The 22,797-nt window shown below is 53.2% G+C and overlaps 2 protein-coding genes across 9 annotated transcripts in view; both read left to right on the forward strand.

Annotated features, from left to right (window-relative positions):
* Positions 1–14,604, forward strand: part of SIK3 (SIK family kinase 3) — a gene marked incomplete at its 5' end in the record, with an annotated part of 260,849 nt that extends 246,245 nt beyond the window's left edge. For all 7 annotated transcript variants that reach the window (XM_081153135.1, XM_081153139.1, XM_081153137.1 and 4 more), the window contains 4 exons: positions 8,638–8,801; positions 9,545–9,677; positions 10,607–10,773; positions 12,372–14,604. In XM_081153135.1, the coding sequence (XP_081009261.1) occupies positions 8,638–8,801; positions 9,545–9,677; positions 10,607–10,761 (452 nt within the window). In that variant the 3' untranslated portion in view covers positions 10,762–10,773; positions 12,372–14,604. The remainder of the gene's footprint in view (positions 1–8,637; positions 8,802–9,544; positions 9,678–10,606; positions 10,774–12,371) is intronic.
* A 4,670-nt stretch (positions 14,605–19,274) lies between these two features.
* APOA1 (apolipoprotein A1) lies at positions 19,275–21,207 on the forward strand. 2 transcript variants are annotated; one of them, XM_081152601.1, is made up of 4 exons: positions 19,275–19,331; positions 19,526–19,578; positions 19,770–19,923; positions 20,518–21,207. In XM_081152601.1, the coding sequence occupies exons 2-4, from the start codon at positions 19,536–19,538 to the stop codon at positions 21,122–21,124; spliced, it is 804 nt and encodes a 267-aa protein (XP_081008727.1). In that variant the 5' UTR covers positions 19,275–19,331; positions 19,526–19,535; the 3' UTR covers positions 21,125–21,207. The 2 variants fall into 2 exon arrangements, with proteins under 2 accessions (XP_081008727.1, XP_081008726.1); XM_081152600.1 differs by lacking the exon at positions 19,275–19,331 and having other exon boundaries at positions 19,344–19,578.
* The last annotated feature ends 1,590 nt before the right edge of the window (positions 21,208–22,797 follow it).

The following is a 22,797-nucleotide window of genomic DNA, read 5'->3' on the forward strand; positions in this document are numbered from 1 at the left end:
TAACTCTTACAGCCCCATTTTATCAGCCAGACAACTGAGGCACCAATTAAGTAGTTTGCCTCCAAGGTCAGCAGCTAGTAAGTGACATCTGAACCCAAGTGTCATTCATTCCTGTAGCAGGAGCTTCCTGAGCGTGTCCTCAGTGTGCAAGGCACCAGGGAAAGAGCAGAGTTGGAGCAAATAGTGTACACTCCCCACTCTCTCACCCGGGATTGCCATATATTAAAACAACTTTTGAGATTTTTTTGTTCAAAAATTATTCTCTCTAATTTCTCTTCGTTTTTCCCTCTGGTCTGACTCTGTACAGAAAGGCTGGGGGGCTTGAAGTCACCTGTGTCCCATAACTGTCAGAGGCACCCCCTTCAGCAAGCTTGCTGATCTCTTCGGGCCCTGTGGTGAGAGCGAATGTGTTGGTAGGAGTGTGGAGCAGCAGAGGGGGAGAGGCCAGTTGTCGCCGGAGGAGTTGGTTCTCAGCCAGCAGGAAGGGGCATTTGAATTGTGTGTGCAGATGAAGATGGTTTTGCCATCTGGGTTTCGGGGAGAAGCACGAGGAAAGACCAATGGGTAGGAGTGTCTCGGGGACGCCTTGAGGGAAGGACCCGCGGGCTTGGTTGGCTTGAAGTGTAGTACGTAAAGGAATTAGCAGAGCTAAGGGCAGAGGTTTTCTGAAATCAAGTCCAGCTGCAGTGTGCCAGGAGGACAGTGCACATTCCTCAGTTCTGCCAGTTCTGAATCAACACACAGCTCTGTCCGTCAGTCACACCCCTTTTAAATCTAAGGCCTGAACTTCAGGGTTGTCATTCTTCTGACAGATCTCCCCTACTTCTTCCCCTAGTTGAGGTACCCTTCCTCCTCTTCCTGCTCCCTACCCACTTCCACCTACACCATCTCCACCGTTATCCCCTGCAGGCATCTCTTCTGGCTTCTGGAAGCATATTCCTAAGGGTTTCAACTCAGCACCCCCCATCCTCGATGCCTCATGATCAGCTCTGCAGGTATCTTCCCCTCAAAGCCCTCTTTTGTCTCAGTATTTTTTTTCTGATCTTCAGTATGAGGTTTCTAGAAGCCGTAGTCTTAGCTCCAGCCAACGTATTAAGAGAGGACACTCCTTCCTTCCTCCCACGTCACTCTAGGCTCACTCTGTAGCTTAGCTGCAGATTGTGCCTTTGCTTTGCTTGAATACTACTCACCTTCTTCCAACATCTGCTCCTAGTTTGGAACCACGTGTACAATTATCTTTAATGAGTAAAAGCCACAAATTATTCCTAAGTGTATTTAGAATCCAGCATTGTAAAATAGCGCAACAGAGAAACATATGGTCTGAGGAAGCTGGATGCTGCTCAAGAGTGAAACCCTCCAGAGATGTACAGCTCTGTGTTTAAAAAGGGTTTCTTACCCTGGAAGTCCCCCTCGTTCTAACCTTAAAGCACAGGAGCTCCGTCTGTGACCTTCGCCTGATGGGAACCTCTCCTTCCTTTCTTCATCTGTAGTTAGGGATGCAAAGCTAAATGTCCTTAAGAGAAGGAGAATGGAATTAATGTTTGTTGTTAGTCTGCTCCAGGCATGGTGCTTTCAGCTCAGTTACTCATTTCTTTTCACAACCACGTGGGGTATATATGTTATGATCCCTTTTACAGTAGGAACTGAGGCTCCACAATCTTCCTGCTGCTGCCTGGCATGATTCTATTTTTTTCAAAACTTTAGAGCTCACAGTTTTACATTACCAAGAATCATCAGATAACTCTGCTGTCACTTTTGTCAAGAAAATGTGGAATGACCATGTTGCACACACTGTTGGGGGTGCTGTGTGGAATGCCGGGAGGAAAAGCTAAAGAGCCTGCCCTCGGGGAGCTTATACCTGCTGGGGAAAGGAAGACAAGCTCATAAGTAGCTTTAACATGCAGTGCCACTTAACGAGTGCAATAGGAGGTATACAGTCAGTCATGTGCCACATAATGACGTTTCGGTCAATGATGGACCACGTATCTGACGGTGCTCCCATAAGATTATATTGGAGCTGGCAAATTCCTATCGCCTCATCACATCATAGCAGTCACAATGTCCTAGCAACAGTGCATTACTGTTGCCTGCAGGATTCAGTACAGTAGTGTGCTGGGTGGGGTTGTAGCCTTGGAGCAGTCGGCTAGACCACACAGCCCAGGTGTATGGTAGGCCCTGCCATCTAGGTTTGTGTAAGCGCACTCTATGATGTTTGCACGACAAAATTGCTCAGCAACACGTTCTCAGAATGTATTCCCGCGGTTAAGCGATGCATGACTATGATTGTAAAAAGCAGATCTAGTGTGATCTAAAATGTCTTAAGTGTAGGTGAACAGGGATCTCTGGTGTTGGTCAGGGAAAATCAAATGCCATCATAGCAGTGCTGTGGTTGCCTCTTTCCGTTCTGGCCGTGTGAAGCCCGGAGCTGCCGCGGCACGGCGCCGAGCAGGCAGCGTGCTAAAGGCTCGTTTGCAACATGTGGATGTTTCAAGGCTGAACCTCCCTGTCTGCCACTCTAGAAATAGAATTAAGGTTTATCTTTTATACTTCAGTTTTTCTCTACTTTGCAAATAAATAAACAGCATAACCAGTTCACACAGTGAGATTGCCAACCAGAACTCACAAGGAGCTTCTCTCAGCTTCAGCATTGTCAGTGGGCCTTAGAGGGTAAAATGAGAGGCCTGGAGGGTTTACCCCCAGAACCTTTAAGAAGAACATGCACATACGTCATTTCTCTTTTTCCTCTCACAGCCCAGTGAGTGAGTAAGGACAGGTCAGCATTGCCAGATTCAATAGAGTTGTGCAAGCCACCCTGGAGCTCCGGCGCGGGGGCCGTGTGTACCGTGTCGCTTGTGTGTTTTCTCTCTTGCATAATCAGGTGATCCTGGTCTCCTCTGTACTCTCTCAGCCTTACTTTGGTAAATACCTGAGAAGGCTGCTCTCAGAAGTCTTCTTCCCTCCATTATTTATATATCCTTTGGTGAGCTTCACAGTTCCTCTTGTTGCTAAGTTGGCATAAAGGATGCCAAAGGTTTGAGCCTAAATTTCATGTCTCTTAGTCAGTAGGTCACTGTGTACACCTTGCCTCACCCCCAGTTGGTCAGTAGGTCTCATCTTAGAATGTCACAAAGGACTTCTAGACTTGGGACTCAACGTTCTTACTAAAAATCATACTTTGCTGTGTAGTGTTTTATAATTTGTTAAAGACCCCTTCACATGTGTTTATCTTCTGAGTCCCCAAACAACTGTCATTTTTGAGATAGAGAAACGGAGACTAGAGAGATCAAATGGCCTACCCAGTTTTGTACATTCTGTTGATGATGGAGCTAGATCCTGACTTCAGGTTTTTGATTCCCTAGCCTAATATTCTCTCCTTTATGCCTCCCCACCTTCCATTCTTTACCTTCCAAGCATATCTGCCAAGCAGTATTTGCCAACTTCTATTTGTCTCTCCTGAACCAGCAGCTTCTTCTCTGGAAATTAAAGTTTTATTAACTCATTTGTTCACTTATATATGGGGAAATTGTCTCCATAATTGTAGAATTGGGTTTTTGTGATAAAATCAGTTCCTTTGTTTTTGTCAGCTGGCTCAGTAAGCCCTTATCCCCTCAGAACTAACATCTCTGAAATGAGTATGAGTAATACCAGTCTTTACTGAGCTCTTCAGTGTACCAAGCTCTAGTAAGCACTGTACATACCTATAGAGTGAGTCCTGCTTTACAGACAAAGACACTGAGACCCGGTGAAGTCAGGGAACTTGCCCACACCTCAGGAATGCTAGTGAACCCAGGTCTTCCTGACCCCAGATCTTGTGCTCCTGAGCTCGAGGCTGGGGAGTCAAGAAGGCTCATCCCATGATTTGTTAAGCAGTAGCTTGCTCTGTCTTGGTGGCACTCTCAGGTGTGTGGGCACCAGACCTAAAGGCTAGGAGGACAGGTCCATGAGATTTTACCAAAGGCAGAGCCAAAAGGAGGGTGCATGTTTGGGTTTGGAAAAACCTCATTTTCAGGAATAAAAATAAATTTAAAAAAAGGGAGTGAGGAGAGAGGAGATTTAGAATGCACATCAACCAGACAAGCATAGTGAGGCCTCTAGAAGGGGGCCAGGGAACTGAATATCAAGAAGCAGGGCTTACACATTTTGTTAGCTTTGCCATTTCCTCATCTTTGGTAATGATTCTTTAAACTTCTTTAAAGGACAGCACTTGTGTTTGTCTTTGTGGGAGCAAGGAGGTGAAACTGATGAGCTTTGCATCCAATTCTATAATTCAGAAAAAAGAAACCCAAGGAATTGAATGGATGGTGCTATCAAAGAAGAGAATATAGGCATTAGAAAATATTTTTTAAAATATGTTTTTGTTGATTTCAGAGAGAGGAAGGGAGAGGGGGAGAGAGAGAAACATCAATGAGAGAGTCATTGATGGGCTGCCTCCTGCACGCCCCGCTGGGGATGGAGCCTGAAACCTGGGCATGTGCCCTGACCAGGAATCGAACCGTGACCTCCTGGTTCACAGGTCGACACTCAGCCACTGAGCCACGCCGCTGGGCTAGAAAATATTTTGAGCCCTGGACTGTGTGGCTCAGTCGTTAGAGAGTTGGGCCTCGGGTCCAGGGTTCAACTCCTGGTTCAGGACAGTACCCGTGTTGCAGGTGCCATCCCCGGCCCCAGGAGGGGCGCATGAGGAAGCGACCAATCAGTGTCTCTCTCACATCAATGTTTCTCTCTCTCTCTCTATCCTGGGGTAAGGATGAGCAAAAACAAGGAAGAAAACATTTTCAAAAGAGAAGCAGCTGTGTGTGTGCTGCTCCTTGGCGGTACCGACCAGAGAGCCCGCTGCCCGCCGCGCGGAGCCTGCGCTGCTTCCTGCGGGCGGCTGCGTGTGGCCCGGGCGGCGGAGCGGGCTCGCCGAGCAGGGGCGCGGGGGGCTGGCCCGCCCGGAGCCTGCGGGGGCCTTTCCTCCACCTTCCTCTCTGCGCTGGCTTTTAGCTTTCAGTAGCCACCGTTGACTTCTGGCCGTTCCTTTGACTTCGTTGCTCACAAAGCTTTCCGGTTTCTCTCTGGCTTTCGCCCGGTAGTTGGGAAGATGCCGCCCTCCCATCCTCCTCTGAATGTCCTGCGTTGGTAGGATCGAGTCAGTCAGCCCCCTCCTGCCCGCCGCCTCCGCCCCTCGCCGCCCCGGTCCCTCCTGCCCCGGTCCCTCCTGCCCGCCGCCTCCGCCCCTCGCCGCCCCGGTCCCTCCTGCCCGGGTCCCTCCTGCCCGCCGCCTCCGCCCCTCGCCGCCCCGGTCCCTCCTGCCCGGGTCCCTCCTGCCCGCCCACCTCCGCCCCTTGCCGCCCTGGTCCCTCCTGCCCGGGTCCCTCCTGCCCGCCCACCTCCGCCCCTCGCCGCCCTGGTCCCTCCTGCCCCGGTCCCTCCTGCCCCGGTCCCTCCTGCCCGGGTCCCTCCTGCCCGCCCACCTCCGCCCCTCGCCGCCCTGGTCCCTCCTGCCCCGGTCCCTCCTGCCCCGGTCCCTCCTGCCCGGGTCCCTCCTGCCCGCCGCCTCCGCCCCTCGCCGCCCCGGTCCCTCCTGCCCCGGTCCCTCCTGCCCCGGTCCCTCCTGCCCGCCGCCTCCGCCCCTCGCCGCCCCGGTCCCTCCTGCCCCGTCCCTCCTGCCCTCCGCCTCCGCCCCTCGCCGCCCCGGTCCCTCCTGCCCCGGTCCCTCCTGCCCAGGTCCCTCCTGCCCGCCGCCTCCGCCCCTCGCCGCCCTGGTCCCTCCTGCCCCGGTCCCTCCTGCCCCGGTCCCTCCTGCCCGGGTCCCTCCTGCCCGCCGCCTCCGCCCCTCGCCGCCCCGGTCCCTCCTGCCCCGGTCCCTCCTGCCCCGGTCCCTCCTGCCCGCCGCCTCCGCCCCTCGCCGCCCCGGTCCCTCCTGCCCCGGTCCCTCCTGCCCAGGTCCCTCCTGCCCGCCGCCTCCGCCCCTCGCCGCCCTGGTCCCTCCTGCCCCGGTCCCTCCTGCCCGGGTCCCTCCTGCCCGCCGCCTCCGCCCCTCGCCGCCCTGGTCCCTCCTGCCCCGGTCCCTCCTGCCCCGGTCCCTCCTGCCCGCCGCCTCCACCCCTCGCCGCCCTGGTCCCTCCTGCCCCGGTCCCTCCTGCCCGGGTCCCTCCTGCCCGCCCACCTCCGCCCCTCGCCGCCCTGGTCCCTCCTACCCCGGTCCCTCCTGCCCCGGTCCCTCCTGCCCGCCGCCTCCGCCCCTCGCCGCCCCGGTCCCTCCTGCCCCGTCCCTCCTGCCCGCCGCCTCCGCCCCTCGCCGCCCCGGTCCCTCCTGCCCCGTCCCTCCTGCCCTCCGCCTCCGCCCCTCGCCGCCCCGGTCCCTCCTGCCCGGGTCCCTCCTGCCCCGGCCCCTCCTGCCCGCCCACCTCCGCCCCTCGCCGCCCCGTCCCTCCTGCCCGGGTCCCTCCTGCCCGGGTCCCTCCTGCCCGCTCACCTCCGCCCCTCGCCGCCCTGGTCCCTCCTGCCCCGGTCCCTCCTGCCCCGGGTCCCTCCTGCCCCGTCCCTCCTGCCCGCCGCCTCCGCCCCTCGCCGCCGGGTCCTGTAGGAGACATTTCAGGGGAGAGACCCGAAACCCTTCGCCCGCGCTCAGGCCGTAGGTGTTCCTTTCATTGTCTGAGGAGCTGTTGGGACGGCACATAGCATTAGGGCTGTTTCCTTTTAAAACCTGGTCTCACCAAGGTACACTTCCGTCAGGAGACAGGCCCAGTATTTGCCTAGGAGCTTGAACCCGGAGAAAACAACCAAGCGAGGAAACCATGGTCAAGTGCCAGGCTCTGAAGGGCTGGAGAGGAAAGTGCGGGCGGCAGGATCTGCCGCTTTCACTGCGGCCCTGGGCCTGACCACCCCGCTCGGCCAGTGCGCACTGCCCTTGGTCCTCTTTCTTTCCCAAGCCCAGTTCACATGGTGTGGGTGCGGGACTCTGGCGGACACTAACGCACATGAAGAGAACGTCGCCCTCGCCAGTTTGGCTCAGTGGTTAAAGCGTTGGCCCGTGGACTGAAGGGCCCTGGGTTCGATTCCAGCCAAGGGCACGTGCCTTGGTTGCAGGATCGATCCCCGACTCCGGTCGGGGCGCATGCGGGAGGCAACCAATAGATGTGTGTCTCTCACATGGATGTTTCTCTCTCTCCCTTCCACTTGCTGAAAAGCAATGGAAAAAATATCCTCCAGTGAGGATTAAAAAAAAAAGGAGAGCATTTATTAATACCAGCTATGGAGATGATTATTAAATACTTACTGGTACAGGGCAGTGTTCTGGAACACAGGAGGCTCACAGACATACATAAAATACAACTCTTGCCATCAAAGAACTTATAGTCGTAATGATTAATTAAGACAGGTACACAATTGAACGTGGTGCCAGGAATGATGTTAGAGTAATCAGAGTTCAGTAAAGTCTTTGGGCACTTGAAGGAAGAAATTACCTGTTTCTGTTTGAAAGGGAAAGTTTCATACAGATACTAACATTTGAGACAGACCTAGCTAGAAGGACGAGTTGATTTGGATTGGCAGGAAAGGAAGCAGAGGAACCGAGCATTTCCAGGGAGAGGGAACAGCCATAGCCATATAATACGTAGAGTTGTGAATGGGTGGGGAAGAGTTAAGTGGTCCCATTTGACTAGAGCTTAGCACATAAGGGAGAGTAGGGTGAGGTACTCATTGGAAGATAGGCTGGGAAATGTGAAAAGGTGGTGTTGGGGCTGCCGCACAGAAAGATTAATCTTGTAAGGTAGTGGCAGAGGGATGGCTAAAAGGCTATTGTAGAAATCCAGGCAAGAGGCAGTAGGGCTTCCATGGAAGCAGGGAGATTGGAAAGAAAGGGACTGGAGCGGCCAGCATTGCAGAGGCAGATTCTTTACACTGAAGTTGCTGTGGACCCAGGAGTAAGGAAGTAAGGAGTAGGGCACCCTACGAGCTCACACCCAGATTAGGAAATAGGCACTAAAGCAAGGATCTCTGAAAGGAGCTGGTTGTGGGGGAAGTTGAGTTTTGAATTAGACATGTTAAGTGTTACATGTTTATTAGCTATCCAGAAAAAGATATCTAGTAACTAGTTGGAGCTATGGAGCTATGAAAGTAGATGAGACTGCAAAGTAAGTGTGGGGAGGAGGGCGGTCAAGGATAGAAGTGTGGAGAGTTGGGGAGCCGTAGAAGGATTTGGGAACAGCAGTTTGAGAAGCAGAGACTGGGTGGTGCACTGAGGTGGATGTCAAGAAAGAAGAGAGAAGGCACTCACAGAAGGGAGGCTACCCTCCCGGGCTAGAGGTTCCTGAAAGCTCCAAGAATGACTCTTCTGTGCATCTAAGTCTGAGAACGTAGCACTGGCACATCAACAGAAATGAAGGCAAAAGAAAAGTTTCAGTGTAATCGACCATCAGTGTGTGGGATTTTTCTCCTAAGACTTTGATCCCTCCATAAAGAGGCTCATGTTTGCTGTAGGACTCAGGGTTGGAAGGCTGGTCCGTGCTCCTCTAAGCACTGTCACCAGCCGGCGGAGGATTAGTAGGTGGTGTCCATGTGGTCCCCACCATTGTCCAGGGTCCCTTGCAGGACATTTTTTGGTAGGAGAAACTCTAGGTCTGCTGACCCTACTTTGCTCTGTCTCCTCAGAATCTGTCCCAGGGAACTGCTTGGATAGAAGCCCTCCAGGACAGGCCATGGAGCTGCCAGATCATAATGGACTTGGGTACCCAGCACGCCCCTCAGTCAGTGAGCACCACAGGCCCCGCACGCTCCAGAGACACCACACAATCCAGAGCAGCGATGATGCCTATGTATGTTGGTCCCTCCTGCTTCTCAGAAGTGGGTCCTACCACTCCCAACTGTGAAGCAGAACTTAGTTTCATGGGGTAGCGTCTCCTCCTCCAGGCTTCTGCACCAGAGCCCAGCACCTCTGTGGATAGGGAAGCATGTCTTTGAGTCACCCTCACAGACCAGCCCTGAACTCCAGCGGAATCTCAGCAGAATCTCCATTCCCTCTAGTCTTAGTTATCGAACTTCTCCCCAGTCAGTCTAAACTCAAGCCCAGCAGATGAGCCCTTCGGCTCTGTTTTCCTTGGGCAGACTGTTTAGTACAGTAGCAACTGGCCACAAGTAACCAGTCACATTTAAATGTAATTAAAATAAAATTAAAAACTTAGTTCCTTAGTCACTCTAGTCACATTCAGGTGCTCAGCAGCCACTGTGGCTGGTGGCTCTGTGCTGGATAGCGCAGGATACTCTTCACAGTGCTGCTGGGCGGTGCTGTCCAAGTCCGGCTCCTCAGGGGGGGGATACGCGGAAGCCGCGTTTGGGGGTCAGAGGCACCTGTCCACCAGCTAAGAGTCACCATGCCCTGCCCATCTCCCGCACTCCTGCAATATCCCTGCGGCAGCCTCCCCTGGATGGTGCCTGCAGGGGAGGGCCTGGGAGTGCTGCTTGGGACTGGCCTGAGCCCTCGGAGGTAGCAGAGGTAGCGGCTGTCTCTGAGGGTCACCAGGTGTCGTGTCCTTACTCCTTTTGCTACTCGCTTCTGCAGGTGCAGCTGGATGACTTGCCTGGAATGAGTCTTGTGGCGGGGAAAGCACTTAGTTCTGCCCGCATGTCAGATGCCGTCCTCAGTCAGGCCTCGCTCATGGGGAGCCAGCAGTTTCAGGATGGGGAAGATGAGGGTAAGGAGCCTGGCACAGAGGGTGCCCAGAGGAATTCCGACAGCTCCTCCTTCTATCTCCACCAGTGACTGTTGCCCTCTTCTGCACAAAGAGGACATGGGATGCCACAGTGTCCCAAAGGGGTTCTGGACACAAAACCCTTTCCCACCTCTCGTTCCCAAGCGTGAGTGTGAAGGAGCATGTCTCTGGTGGAAGGCAGAGTGTCCCATGTCTCTGGTGGATGGCAGGGTGTTCCATATCTCTGGTGGAGGGTGGGTGTCTCATGTCTCTGGTTGATGGCAGATGTCCCATTTCTGTTTATAATGCTGTGTTAAAATACTCCTTTCAGAGCTGTTTTTATGGTTCTGATTAGAGGAACTGTGTCTGAATGGAATATATCTGCCTCTCCTTAGACCCAGGAAAGGGACGGTATCATGACCAATGTAAAGCACAGGCCTGGAATGAACAGGCCCGCAAATCCTAATCTGACCTGCACAGGCTGTGTGGACAGGGCACGTGGCCTTTTTGAGCCCCTGCCTTCTGTCCAGTGGCAGAAACCCTGGAGCCTGTGTCCTCAACTGTGCTGTGAGCGTCAGCTGCCCTAGGGAGTTTAACGGGCTTGAACGAGCCCTGCAGCATAGAGTGCCCAGGAGCCAGTGTCTGCTGGCAGTAAATTGACTTCTCCCTTAAAGAGGAAGGCGTTTCTGAAGGAGCAGTGTTCTGTCATCTTCCATACTGCAGCTGTTGACGGGGACGGTGGGGGGGCAGGAAAGAAAGGGAGGCCACTGCCAGCCCAGTCACTGAACACTCTGGGGCCTGCTGGGAGCTGGAACTCAGGGCTGGGACTCAGGCTGCGGGTTCTCAGACTCCTCTTCTTCCTCTCTCTCTCGTCCACCTCCCCCCCTGCCCCCAGCCCCCTGCAAATCTCACGTGTTCTTTCTGGTCTTCAGAATGTGGGGAGAGTCTAGGAGGTCACGAGCACCTAGACCTGACTGATGGCCAGCATCTGAGCTCCTCTTGCTACCCATCCACGTGTATAACAGACATCCTGCTCAGCTATAAGCACCCCGAGGTCTCCTTCAGCATGGAGCAGGCAGGCGTGTGACAGGAACCAACGGTGCGTATCGCCCAGGCCAGGGCTGAGCCCACCCTTTGGCCCGGGGCCAGCTCCTGACCCTGTTGGGAGAGTCCTTCCACGTGCACTCCCTCATGGTCTTGGCATCTCTCTGCTCAGCCATAAGACTATGCTAGTCGTTTTGGGGTGTGGGTAGGTGCAGCTGGGGGATAAGACACGCGTTGTGATTGTAGGGGCTGTAACAGCCTTCACAGAGACGGGGAGCGCGCTGGCCTCGCAGGAACCGGCACCTCAGGCAGAGTAATAAGGATGCAGTCCCTGAACTCAGTTCTGAAAGGTGAACCCAGCAAGAAAGTACTTCCAGCCATCATTTTAAAGGCTGTGCTACAAGCGGCAGAATATTCTAGATGGGGGAAACAAGTGATCAGAGACCAGTGTGGAAGGGACAGACGGGCCTGGCTGGAATAATGCCTAACCGAACAGTAGGCAGTGCTGGTTCTTGGGAAACTCTGATAGAAAAGGCTTGATGGCCCTGGCCAGTTTTGCTCAGTGGTTAGAGCATCAGCCTGTCCAGGGGCATGTACCTCAGTTACAAGCTCGATCCCTGGCCCTGGTCGGGGTGTGTGTAAGAGTCAACCAATGGAGCCCGGCCGGGCGTGGCTCAGCAGTTGAGCGTCTACCTAGATCCAGGCGATCAGGGTTCGATTCCCGGTCAGGGCACATGCCCAGGCTGTGGGCTCGATCAATGACTCATCATTGATGCTTCTGTCTCTCTCTCTCCCTCTCCTTTCCTCTCTCTGAAATCAATAAAGATATATTTAAAAAAAAAAGTCAACCAATCGATGTGTCTCTCTCACATTGATGTTTCTCTCTCCCCCTCCTCTCTCTCTGAAAAGCAGTGGAAAAAATATCCTCAGGTGAGGATTTAAAAAAAAAAACTATTTTTTTTTTAAAAGAAAAGACTTGATGAATGTTTAGCTGTCTGGCAGGTCCACATTAAAGCCCCGATTGGTCAGGGCTCTTAGAAGCCTGAGCTAACGCGAATGGGTCTGTGTTTCACTGTCTCAGTCTATTAATAACCAGTGTTGTGGCTGGACTGTCCCTGTGGTTCTTACTGTGACTGCAAGATGCCCTTCAGCAGTAACCATCAGGAAACTTTGAAAAGATGCAGGTTTATTACTTAAAAGTCCTGGAAATTACACAGCACACCTGAGGCCACACCCCAAGATCCTGGGAGTGGGGGGAGAGAGAAAACAAGCCTGGCGATTTGCTTTTACTGGGGTCCAGGGTGGGTCCTGGAGTTTTGCGGTTTCACTCTTCATTGGTGAACCTAAAACATCCTAGAGCAGGAATTTAAAGCAAGGGAAGAGAAGATAAGCAAGGAGCCCAAGTGGTCATTACCAAAATCACCCAAGATCTCAAACACAAGAGGCTGGGGAGGGAGGGGCTGGCTGCTGAGGGTTTCTTCAAAATGGCCTTTGAGGTGGATGCCTGGTCAGTCAAACCCTAAGTGAGATACTTGCATTACAGAAGGAAAAATCATGCTTACCCTACACAGATGCGGTTTGTGAGAAGTCCTCAGTTGAGTATTTGAGTCTCTCTGTCCACACTGACTCTCCTGTGTGTCTGCTCTGTTGCAGGTTTGTGTACAGCTCCGGATGAAGAGTTTGACTAAACCAACAGCATCTGGCAGCGTCGCACCCAGTTGCCACTGTTTCTGTCCACCCAGGGCGTCCTGGTTCTTTCCTCACGTCTGCTTTGTCAGTGTGCCGTTCCTTTGGGCTCAGGGCTTTTGCCATGTTTGCTTGTACGACCAAGTCACCAAGGAAATAAACAGGAAATCACGTTCGCCACCTTTCGTGAAAGTGTATTTGGTGTATTCCCGTTGGTGGTTTGGTGTGGTTTGGGTTTGGGGTTTTCGTATGTTTTCCTTTGGAGATGATTTCCTTCCTTTTTATTTTTACTTTGCTTCCCTTTCTTTATTTCTTTTTCAAGACAGAAGAGCAAAGCAGTTAGGGTACAGAGGCCAGGGGACCCGGAGCCACTCCCCTCCCCCCAGCCTCCACCCTAAGAGCACCCTCCGGTGCTCTGCGTAGCTCTTCCAAGGGAGTAACACAAAAGGATGCCATCTTCTGGAATCTTAGTGGCTGGAAAGAGGGAGAGAGGAGGGGTGATGGCCTTTGGCCCTTGGAGAAAAAAAGGAGAAACCCCAAGCCCAGAACCTGGGGAGATCCTTCCTGCTGGGATCCGCAAAAAACCATGTCTGGTCCAGCCAAGAGCGTATCGGAGTGTCAGCGCGAGGCTGACGATGCCCCGGTGTGGGGTGCGGGTTAGAGTGCCTGGTATGAGCCTCCTTGGTGTGTCATTCAGTTCCCCTCTTGTAACCTGGAAAGTTGGCTGCCTTACCATCCTGCTGGATCTACCCATGGCCTAACGCCCAACCATGGCACCTGTGCTTTTGTATAGCTTACGTTCTCATTTGATACTGCGCTATAAAAAGGATTGTTTCTCCATATTACAGACACACACACACACTTAACCTTTCAGCCTCTTACACACACACACACACACACACACACACACTTGACCTTTCAGCCTCTTACACACACACACACACACACACACTCTTGACCTTTCAGCCTCTTACACACACACACACTTAACCTTTCAGCCTCTTACACACACACACACACACACACTTGACCTTTCAGCCTCTTTGTTACAGGCAAGAAGACACGAGGCTGTCGTGGGCCCTGCCTCTCTCCTAACCTCCCTGGCTGTTCTCATTCCCTATTTTAATTCTCGATCATGTAGGAATTGTTTTGGTAAATGTTGATATTGTTATTATTAATAAATAAAAACAAAAGGAACTCTTATTTAAAAGAGAAATGTTTAACCAGATTCTGTTCTATTTGAATTGTGACTTGCACCTTTTGTTCAGAGTATTTTATTTAGGCATCGTAATTGTGAACAGCTCTTACTTGTGCCCCTGACAGAGGCCCCATTTGCATCAGTGCATGTGCAACAGCTGTTGTCTGCAAAATTATGTTTATTTTTCTTCACTGTTACAAACCAAAGTATTGTATGCTGGCTGGGGGCTGACAGAGGATCTGGGCTGTCTCCTTTGATTTTCAAAACAAGAAAGAGATGTTAAATGTTCTGACTCCGGATCCCTTTTTTCTGGGAAAGGAGAGTAAATGGTCCCCAGTCCCCTACTAGTCCTTCATCGTGAATTTGCACAGAAGGTGGGCGCCCGGCATGGCCATCCCTGTATTCTGACAGGATCCCCATGCAACTGGTCCTTCTCACTGATCCCTCAGTGGGCTTCTGCAGTGCAAGAACCTTTCTTGGGATAGGTTCCATGTTTCCATGGTCCCCATCACCCCTCCACTTGGGGCCACCAACTACTCACCAGAAGGAGGCTGCCACGAGGGCCCGAACAGCTACTGTTTGACTTCTCTGGGCTTGTTCAACTCCAGTGCCCCCGCTGCCCCCCCGTTCTGTTTATATGGAACTGAGCTGAGGGGAGAGCAGGCTGCCACCTCCAGGGGCCACTCAGATGGAAGCTAGTGAGCCTGTTAATTTTTCTATCTTGCAAACTACACTTTAAAAAAATCATTGCTTTGTATTGTAGTAGCCAATATGCACAATATGTGTTGAATGTATATTAATATACTTTCTTAATTCTGTTCTTTGAAAATGTCAGAAGTATTTTTTTTTTTGGTTTCTCGTTTATGTTGAGCTAAAAGAAGATTTTAAAAATATCCAGACCCAAGTTGCGGTAAGACCTTTAGCCCCTTTTCTGTGGGCACTTACAACTTAGTAACTTAATTGGATAGTAGGGGACTGAAAATAAAAACTGGGCACCATCTTAACATCGATATATTACTTGCCTTGTGGTTCAGGGTCTTTTGGGAGAAGCACCAGGCCGTGGGGGCAGAAGACCTCTCCAGGCGTAGGGTGGAGCTTTGAGCAATGCATTATCTCACCCCACCTTGTCAGACTAGTGCTCTCTAGAAGCCTGACCCCAGCTCCATCCTGGCCCCTGCGCCCAGCTTGGACTCTGCCCCTCACAGGAGCATTTGAATTTGCTGAGTTGGGTGGAAAACAGATTCCTTGAGAAGTACTTTTGAAGGAATAGCAGAAGGGCTTCAAAAACCTGGGGCCTCCAGGCTGGGCCTTTATGAGGTACCCCCATCAGCCCAGTGTTAGGGTAGCACAGGGACTTTTCCTACCATTGCCCCCTTTTCCACACTTGGACTCCCAAGAGCAAAATAGCATTTCTAGCAAGTTCCCAGGCTAATTGAAGGTCTATGAAGAAAGATTACTGAGGCTGGGAGTACTGACTGAGTTTGTAGAAAGAAGAGTAAGAGGAGGGAACTTAAGAAAGCTCTCCAGTCCCTGGGCAGTTTTGCTCAGTGGTTAGAGCGTCGGCCTGTGGACTGAAGGGTCCCGGGTTTGATTCCAGCCAAGGGCATGTACCTCGGTTGCAGGCTCGATCCTGGAGGCAACTAATCAATGTGTCTCTCACATCGATGTTTCTCTCTCTCCCTCTTCCACTCTGAAAAGCAATGGAAAAAATATCCTTGAGTGAGGATTTTTTAAAAAACAAAAGCTCTCCAGTCCCTGGTGGACTAGAAAGGCACAGTGGGTGGGACCGTTTGGAAGAGAAAAGAGCCTTCTCAAGGCAGGTCTTCCAGAAATCGCCTGAATCTGTCCACACTCCCATGGAGAGCTGGGCGAGTGTCTGAAACCAGTGACTTACCCATATGCCTTCCAGCCACTTCTCACAACCTTCTTAAAAATTCTCACCCAAGGACATGTTTAATTGATTTTAAAGGGAGAGGAAAGGAGAGGGAGAGAGAGAGACACCAGTTGCCTCCCGTACATGCCCGGCCAGGGATCAAACCAACAACCTGGGCGTGTGCTCTGACTGGAAATCAAACCTGCAACCTCTCGGCGCACAGGGTGATGCGCCAACCATTTGGTTGGTTACAATGCCCGGCCCTAGGGTCTGAATTGGGGCTCTGTCACCAAAAGTTGCAACAAAATTGCCTAGTAGGAAATATTGGCAGGGGTGCGCCTCTCTGCCCTGCTCAGTCCAAACCTTCCCACCCCCATCCTGATCCACCGCATGCTCTCAGATTAAATGTTCTGAGCAGCGTCCATGATACAGGGCTGAATGCTCAAGTTTCTGGAGTCTCCTTCCAAGGCCTATTTCTTCAGATGACCCTCCATCATCCTGGTGACCCTTCCTGTTGTGTGCCAATGCCATTCAATGAACAAATATTTGCCAAGTGTCTGTTACGTGCCAGGCCTAGCAGGGGACAGAGTCCTCCCAGTGTAGACTGACCAGTATGACATTGGGACATAAATTGTGAAATGAGCAAAATCCACTCCTGTGGTCAGCTAGCAGCACTGCCATATGTCAGGGGGTCTGGGGCCAGCCACTTGGAACGCACTTAAGAAACATTCACTCTGGAGACTCCCAAGGTTGGGGGAAGAGCCTGATAGTACAAAGGGCCTCCACTGGTAGGCCCCACACCCACTGAACAGCTAGTCTCATCCACTTGCTGCTCTAACAGTGACTAGTCTGGCCCCCAAGTCTGAATCTGAGATGCACCCAGTTTGTTGGCAGTGTTTCCCATTGGCCTCTATCCAGAAAGATTCCTTTCTCTCCAAAATATTAGTAACGAGGGGCTTGGCCTAGTTTAAGCCAAATATTTTACAGTGAATTAAGTTTGTCAAACAGCGTTCTCCAGCCCAGTGTCTTAAATCCTCGAGCCAGGAAGATGAGAATTCCTGAGCAGAGCACAGGGACTGTGGTAGTCAGGGGCCCTGCTGCTGCTGGTGGCTACCAGGCAACCATCACAGAACTGGAAGCCAGGCCTGATTCCCAGTCCTGCCAGCGCCAAATACTAATGGCTGAAGGATGCAGGGAAGCTCCTGGCAGCTCTGAGCTGCAGTTTTCCTATAGACAAGGAGACTCTGCCTCCAGCCTTACAGGGACACACTAAGTTAATCATGAAAGTGCTTTGGCCACTAAAGAACTAGGCAAATGTCAGATACTGGGTTTAGCCACAATAATCGTCTCAGTAACAAACCAAAGAGGAGGGTAAAATAGTGACAAGTAGCTTGAAGTCCAACCTGTAAGCTTCTGAGAGCCCCCATATACTGACAGGGATGAGCTCTACCCCCAGAAAGAAAGTAACCTCTCTTGGCCTGAGACACTTGTCTGTGAGCGGCCCTCCCACTCCAAGCAGGCAGAGAGCTGGGCTGGCCAGCTGCGGCCCAGGGACACCTTCACTGAGGCTAAGCTCCACAGGCCTCGGGGCTGGGCCCGTCCTGGAACAGAGATCCCACAGCTAAGCACCTGCAAGTCAGGACCACACAGAAAATGAGGTTCCCTGCCTTCCCCCATTTCTGCTGCCTGAAGCCAAGGTCTTAGCTCTGGTCTGAACATGCAAGTGTGATCAGTGGGGGCAAATGGGATAAAAATTGGGATTCTGGGACACAGAACAGTTACTGTTTACCAAGTTGCCAGGTGCCTTTCAGTTTTGCCATACATGTTCAAATTTAGTGCTTAAAACAACAAAAAGTATTACCTTACAGTACAGTTCTGCAAGTCAAAAGTCCAATGGGTCACACAAGGCTAAAATCAGGCTCCAGGGGGACGTCACTTATTTGCCTCTTCCAGCTTCTAGAGGCCACCTGCATTCCTTGGCTCATGGCCCCCTTCCAGCAGTCACATCACTCTGACCTCTGCTTCCATCTTCTCATCTCCTTCTCTGACTCCACCTCTCCTGCCTCCCTCAAGTATATCTAAGGGTGCTTGTGATGGTACTGGGCCCACCTGGATAATCTGGGATAACACACCATCTCAAGGCCCTTCTAATCACATCTGCAGAGTCCCTTTTGTCATGTAAGGGAAAGTCACAGGTTCCAAGGAGCAGAACATGGAGCTCTTCAGGGGACCACTATTCTGTCAGACATATTATCCTAACTATATAAGAAACTGATCTGTGGGAAGGTTCTGTAACTTGCCCAGAGTCACACAGATAATATATGGTAGAGCTGGGATTCAAAACCAAGGTTGCCGGCTCCAAAACTACCTTCTCTGAGGTGAAAGGCATGAGATTGGCTACAGTGGGAAAGGCCCAGAGCCCCACCACTCCGGGATCTGGCAGATAGCACCAGGCTGGTATTTAGAGTAGCAAGGAGTTTCTTGGGCAGATGGTGCAGAACACATTTCTGCCTGGGGTTCCAAGTCCGGAGACCTGGGTTCTAAGTCCAGTCCTTCCTCTAACCAGAGACATTGGGCAGATTCCTTTCACTGTCTTCAGTTTCCTCGCCTATAAGATGGGGGGGGGGGGGGGCGGAGCAGTTGATCTCAAAGCTGTTTTTAGTTTGGACATTCCGAGGTGCTATGACGCAGGTCCTGTCAGGGACCTGGTGGTGGAAGTCCTGGGCCTTCTGAGAGAAACTTTACAAACAGGCGCTGCAAACACCAACAAACACAGCACTTCATTTTCAGGATTCATGGAGGCCTCCAACGGAGCACAACCATTCTTGTCTCCATTTTGCTGAGAGGAGACTGAGGCTCAGGGAGATTGCATAACCACCCCACACTCTCCTCCAGGACCTGGCAAGTTGGAGGCAAAAGGAATGAGAAAGCAGTTCTGCCCTGCCACTGCCTGGACAGAGGTCCTTCCTCCCACGCCAGTGGCCACCAAGGGGGCTGGCATCCATTCTCACCTGTGTGCGATCAAATATGTGTGAGCCCTGCAAAGATACAGGTTTACAGGTTTTCAATTTAAGTGACTGTCCTTCATTCTGAGATTATGCCCTATTTTGGTGTAAAAATTCATTTTGAAAGTGCTGGTCATGGTAGATGGTAGGGTTTGGGGCGCAGTAAGTAGGATTTTTACATGACAAAATTAAAAGTTGGCAAATCTATTGTTGGTCTCTAGAATTTGCTTGGAAATACTAGAGGTCTCTGAAATCTCAAAGTCTGGGAGCCACTGAACACTTTCCACCCTCTCCCCGGGAGGCTCCCTTGCACCACAAGTTCCCTTTGTAAAGGATTCAATTGGAGAGGTCTACAGGGGCCTGGAGTGAGTGTGCAGAACCTGCTGGGATGAGAGTGCTGGTGGAGGGCTGTCCGCCCACGTGGGGGGAGGGCAGGGATGGACACGAAGTCATCTCCCAGGAATTCGAGGGGACTGCCTGCTGTTCTAGACCAGCTCCTGGATTTTTTTCCTTGCTTCCCTCACCGGCTGTGTTGGCACAATGCACAATGGTGGGAAACAGTTGACCGGACCCTGGGGACCTGCAAGCCTGCAGCCACCCCTTCCCACCCCCTCCTGAACCCTTGATCCCTGGCCCTGCAGCCCCCACAGCTTCCTGTTTGCCCACTCTATTTGCCCAGCTCCAGAGACAGAGCTGATCCTTGAACTCTAAGTTCCACATCGCCCACTGGGACCTGTGAGCATTGGCAAGGCCTGGGCTGGACTTATCAGCCGCCAGGCCCGGCCCCTGGTGGAGACATAAATAGGCCCAGGGGAAGCTGCGGCTCAGAGACCGCTGAAGTGCTCGCCCAGGTAAGTGCTGCTCCAGGTTCCTCTGGCGTCCCAGCTCTGAGCTCAGGCCCTGGCATCTTGGCTCCAAGCTCTGCCCCATGCTGGGGCTCTGGATACTGAGGCCGTCTGTCTCTCATGACCCTCCTTCTCCTCCCTGCCTGGAACGAGTGGGAAACACAGAGCTGCTCTAGCCACAGGCCCCTCTCCTCCTCCAGGTCACCCAGGATGAAGGCGGTGGTACTGACCTTGGCCATACTCTTCCTCACGGGTAAGTGGTCCCAACCTAGAACGCCAACCATCAGGAGGGGCCTTCTCCCCAAACCCCTGCAGTCTACCCTTCTGGTCACAGGGAGCAGAATTTCTCATAAGACCCCTCTCTCCTGCCCCCAAGCCTGGCCTTTCAGCTCAGACCCGGGCCCATAGCTGGCCTAACTGAGTGAGTTTTCTCTCCCATCCCAGGGAGCCAGGCTGGGAATTTCTGGTCCCGCGGTGGCACTCAGAATCCATGGGATCAAGTGAAGAATCTTGCAACCTTGTATGTGGAGCCAGTGGGAAAGACTGCCAAAGACTATGTGGCCAAGTTTGAAAGCACCGCCTTTGCAAAAATGCTGAAGTAAGGAGCCAGTGTGGGGTCTAGGGTGAGGTAGGGGCTGCTGAGGGACAGGTGCGAGGCCTGTGAGATGTGGCCAGACTGGCTGAATCCCCACCTGCTATTTGATGGGCCCCATACCTGGATGGAGAAACAGGAATGGGATCTCCAAGCAGGGTCACAGCCTCCTAGCAAGACACAGACCATGCTGCCTGGTCATCTGCCACAGCACCACATTCTGCCTGCAAGTGTGACAAGCCCCTTGCCATTCCTCCGTCCCTCTTCTGCTCTTGCCTAGCAGCAGGGATGGCCGTGTTAGAGAAGAGAATGGTCTGGAAGTACAGAGGTGAGGTCCTTAAATGGCCCAGCCTTGAGGACAGACAAAACTGAGCACCACTGTCTCCCATTAGCCTTTCAGTCTACCGAATGTGGTGGGGGGGGGCGTTGGGTGAGACTGCATGGAGAAGCCACAGCTGCCATACTTTCAGGGGCAGGTGTTGCCCAGGTCTCACCGTAGGTAAGCTGGGGTGCTGGCCTGCAGCTCTGTGGGTGTCCAGGGTGCCTGGCGGTCGGCCTCCCCCGGCCCTGAGAACTTGTCCCCACCCCACCCCCTTCCAGCCTGAAACTCCTGGACAACTGGGACACCTTGAACACCACGGTCACCAAGGTGCGAGAACAACTCGGCCCGGTTACCCAGGACTTCTGGAAGACCCTGGAGAAGAACACAAAGGAGCTGAGGAAGAAGCTGAGGGAGAAGCTGGACAGGGTGAAGACGGAGATGAAGCCCCAACTGGAAAAATTCCAGGAAGACTGGCAGTCGACGGTGCGAGATTTCCGCATGAAGGTGGAGAGGCTGGGCCCGGAGCTCAGCAACGGCTCGAGCGAGGGGCTGCAGAAGCTGGCCAACTTCACGAGGCAGCGCCTGCGCCTCCACGTGCAGTCGCTGCACCAGGAGGTGGGCAAGTTGGGAGACAGCTTGAGCCGCGAACTGGCCCGGGCGCTGAAGGAGCTCAACACCGGCAGCTCCGGCCCGGGGGGCTTGCCAGCCAAGGCGAGCGAGTGGCTGAGCTGGCTGAGCGAGCTCCGCCTCAGCGCCTCGCAGCAGCTGCAGCAGCTGCAGCAGCTGCAGGGCCTCGGCCCCGACCAGGCGCTCACGTGGGAGGAAGTGGTGGCCGTCGTGTGGGGCGTCTTGGAGGAGGCCACCAAGACGCTGACCACCCAGTGACGCCGTCTCTGCTGCCCCTCGCCCCCTCCTCGGGTCCCCTTCCCATCGCTCCGTTTCTTACAATAAACGTTTACAAAGCGGGGCGCGTGTGTTGGGTTTTATGCTTTTGGAAGCTTCAGTTACCATTTTTAAACCATAAAACGTTCTCCAAAAAATTCTCTCTTGGGAGAATGGGGACGGGGTGCAGGCCTCTGGAGGGGATGTCGGGGAGCCCTGGCAGGGGCCCGTGACCAGGGGGCAGTCGGAGCTCCTGAAGCCTGGACCCCAGGCCTCTCGGGACCTGAAGGCCGGAGAAGGTGCCCGGCGCCTGCTGCTTAGGAGCAAGGTGGTGCGAATCCCTTTCTCAGGGGGATCAAGCAGAAAGGAACCAGGACCAGGCAAGGCGACAGATAATCCATGCCGAGTGGCCAGAAAGAGCCTCAGACAAGCCGAGTCTGAGGAGGGCAGGGAGGCAGGGCTGGTTTTGCTGGGAGCAGGAGGTTCGGGTCCCCAGAGGGATCGCCCGGGGACGGGAGCTTCTCCCAGCCCTCTGGCTCTGGGAGGGCTGCGGTGGACCTCAAGGAGCACTCGGAGGACTTGGGCAGCTTGGAGCAGGGCTGGCCCCTGCTCACGCCGCCTTTATTAATGAGCAGCATTTAAGCAAACACCTCCCTTCTCTTTTCTCACAAGGGCAGCCTATCTGGGACCGGCCACTGTGTCCTCGGGCACAGCTGTGCCAGCCAGACCAGCAAAGGGCCTCCAAGCCTTGCCACCCCCTTCCTGCTAGCTCTGGCCTAAGTCAGAAAAATAATCACCACCTCTTGCAAAGAGTCAGCACATTTTTATTTTCAAGATGTTTCATATCCACCGTCTCACTGCATCCTTCCCAAGATTCTGGGTAAACCGCCATTAAACCCGTGGTAGAGGAGGAAACTGGAGCTCGCAGACGGGAAGTCATTTGCGAAGGTTGAAGAGCAGGATGGGAGAGATTGCCCTTTTCAGACCCACTTGCCCCGGGCATCCATGGTTATTCAACAGAACCAGCGCGTGGCCAAGGCGCTGGCGTCCGTCTGCACGCGCACCCGTGTCCTCAGGCGCACAGCCCAGCTGGCAGCCAGCCCTCTTCACAGTCAGGGCCATACCCTCCGCATGCCCGCGGAGCCACCAAGCTTCAAAGACCTGGGCAGGGCCTTCGTGGGGCCTTTCCCCTTTCTCCCCTCAGGGCTTGTTTTGCCCCTTCATACAGGCCACTGGGTAATAACTGCCCCTCCTCCGTCTCCAGTATATCTTAATTCTTGGAAAAAGGAACAGGCTTTTTAGTTCCCAACCATCCTGGTTCCTAATCACCTACAGCAGTAGGTGTGAAGCCCAGATTTGGGTGAGAACATTTCCCAGGTGTGGGTGCTAGGGTCCGTGGCCCAGGTAGATTTTCAAAGAGACAGCAGAGGTCTCCAAGTGGGGCTGGATATACAGACCCCACCGAGGTTTGTCAGGGAGCCCTCCGACACCTGGCAGAGGGTAAGTAAGGTTTTGTTCTGTGTCAGCTGAGCAGAAGGTGGGCAGCTGACCTGGGCTTGAGGTCCGGCTCTGCCATTCGCTGACTGTGACCCTGGGCCAGCGCTTTCACTTTCCTCAGCCACAGTGATTTTACTGGGAGAGTGGGGAGGCTGCTCAGGTAGAAAGTGGTTCTGGAA

Source organism: Miniopterus schreibersii (assembly GCF_964146895.1).
Source record: "Miniopterus schreibersii genome assembly, chromosome: 12".
Classification (NCBI taxonomy): domain Eukaryota; kingdom Metazoa; phylum Chordata; class Mammalia; order Chiroptera; family Miniopteridae; genus Miniopterus; species Miniopterus schreibersii.

Excerpts from the sequence above, each read along its gene's own strand:
- APOA1 (XM_081152600.1), top strand. The coding sequence starts at position 19,446 with ATGACCCTCCTTCTCCTCCCTGCCTGGAACGAGTGGGAAACACAGAGC. Across the intron at positions 19,579-19,769 it reads GGCCATACTCTTCCTCACGG|GGAGCCAGGCTGGGAATTTC; the intron begins GTAAGTGGTCCC and ends CTCCCATCCCAG. Across the intron at positions 19,924-20,517 it reads GCCTTTGCAAAAATGCTGAA|CCTGAAACTCCTGGACAACT; the intron begins GTAAGGAGCCAG and ends ACCCCCTTCCAG.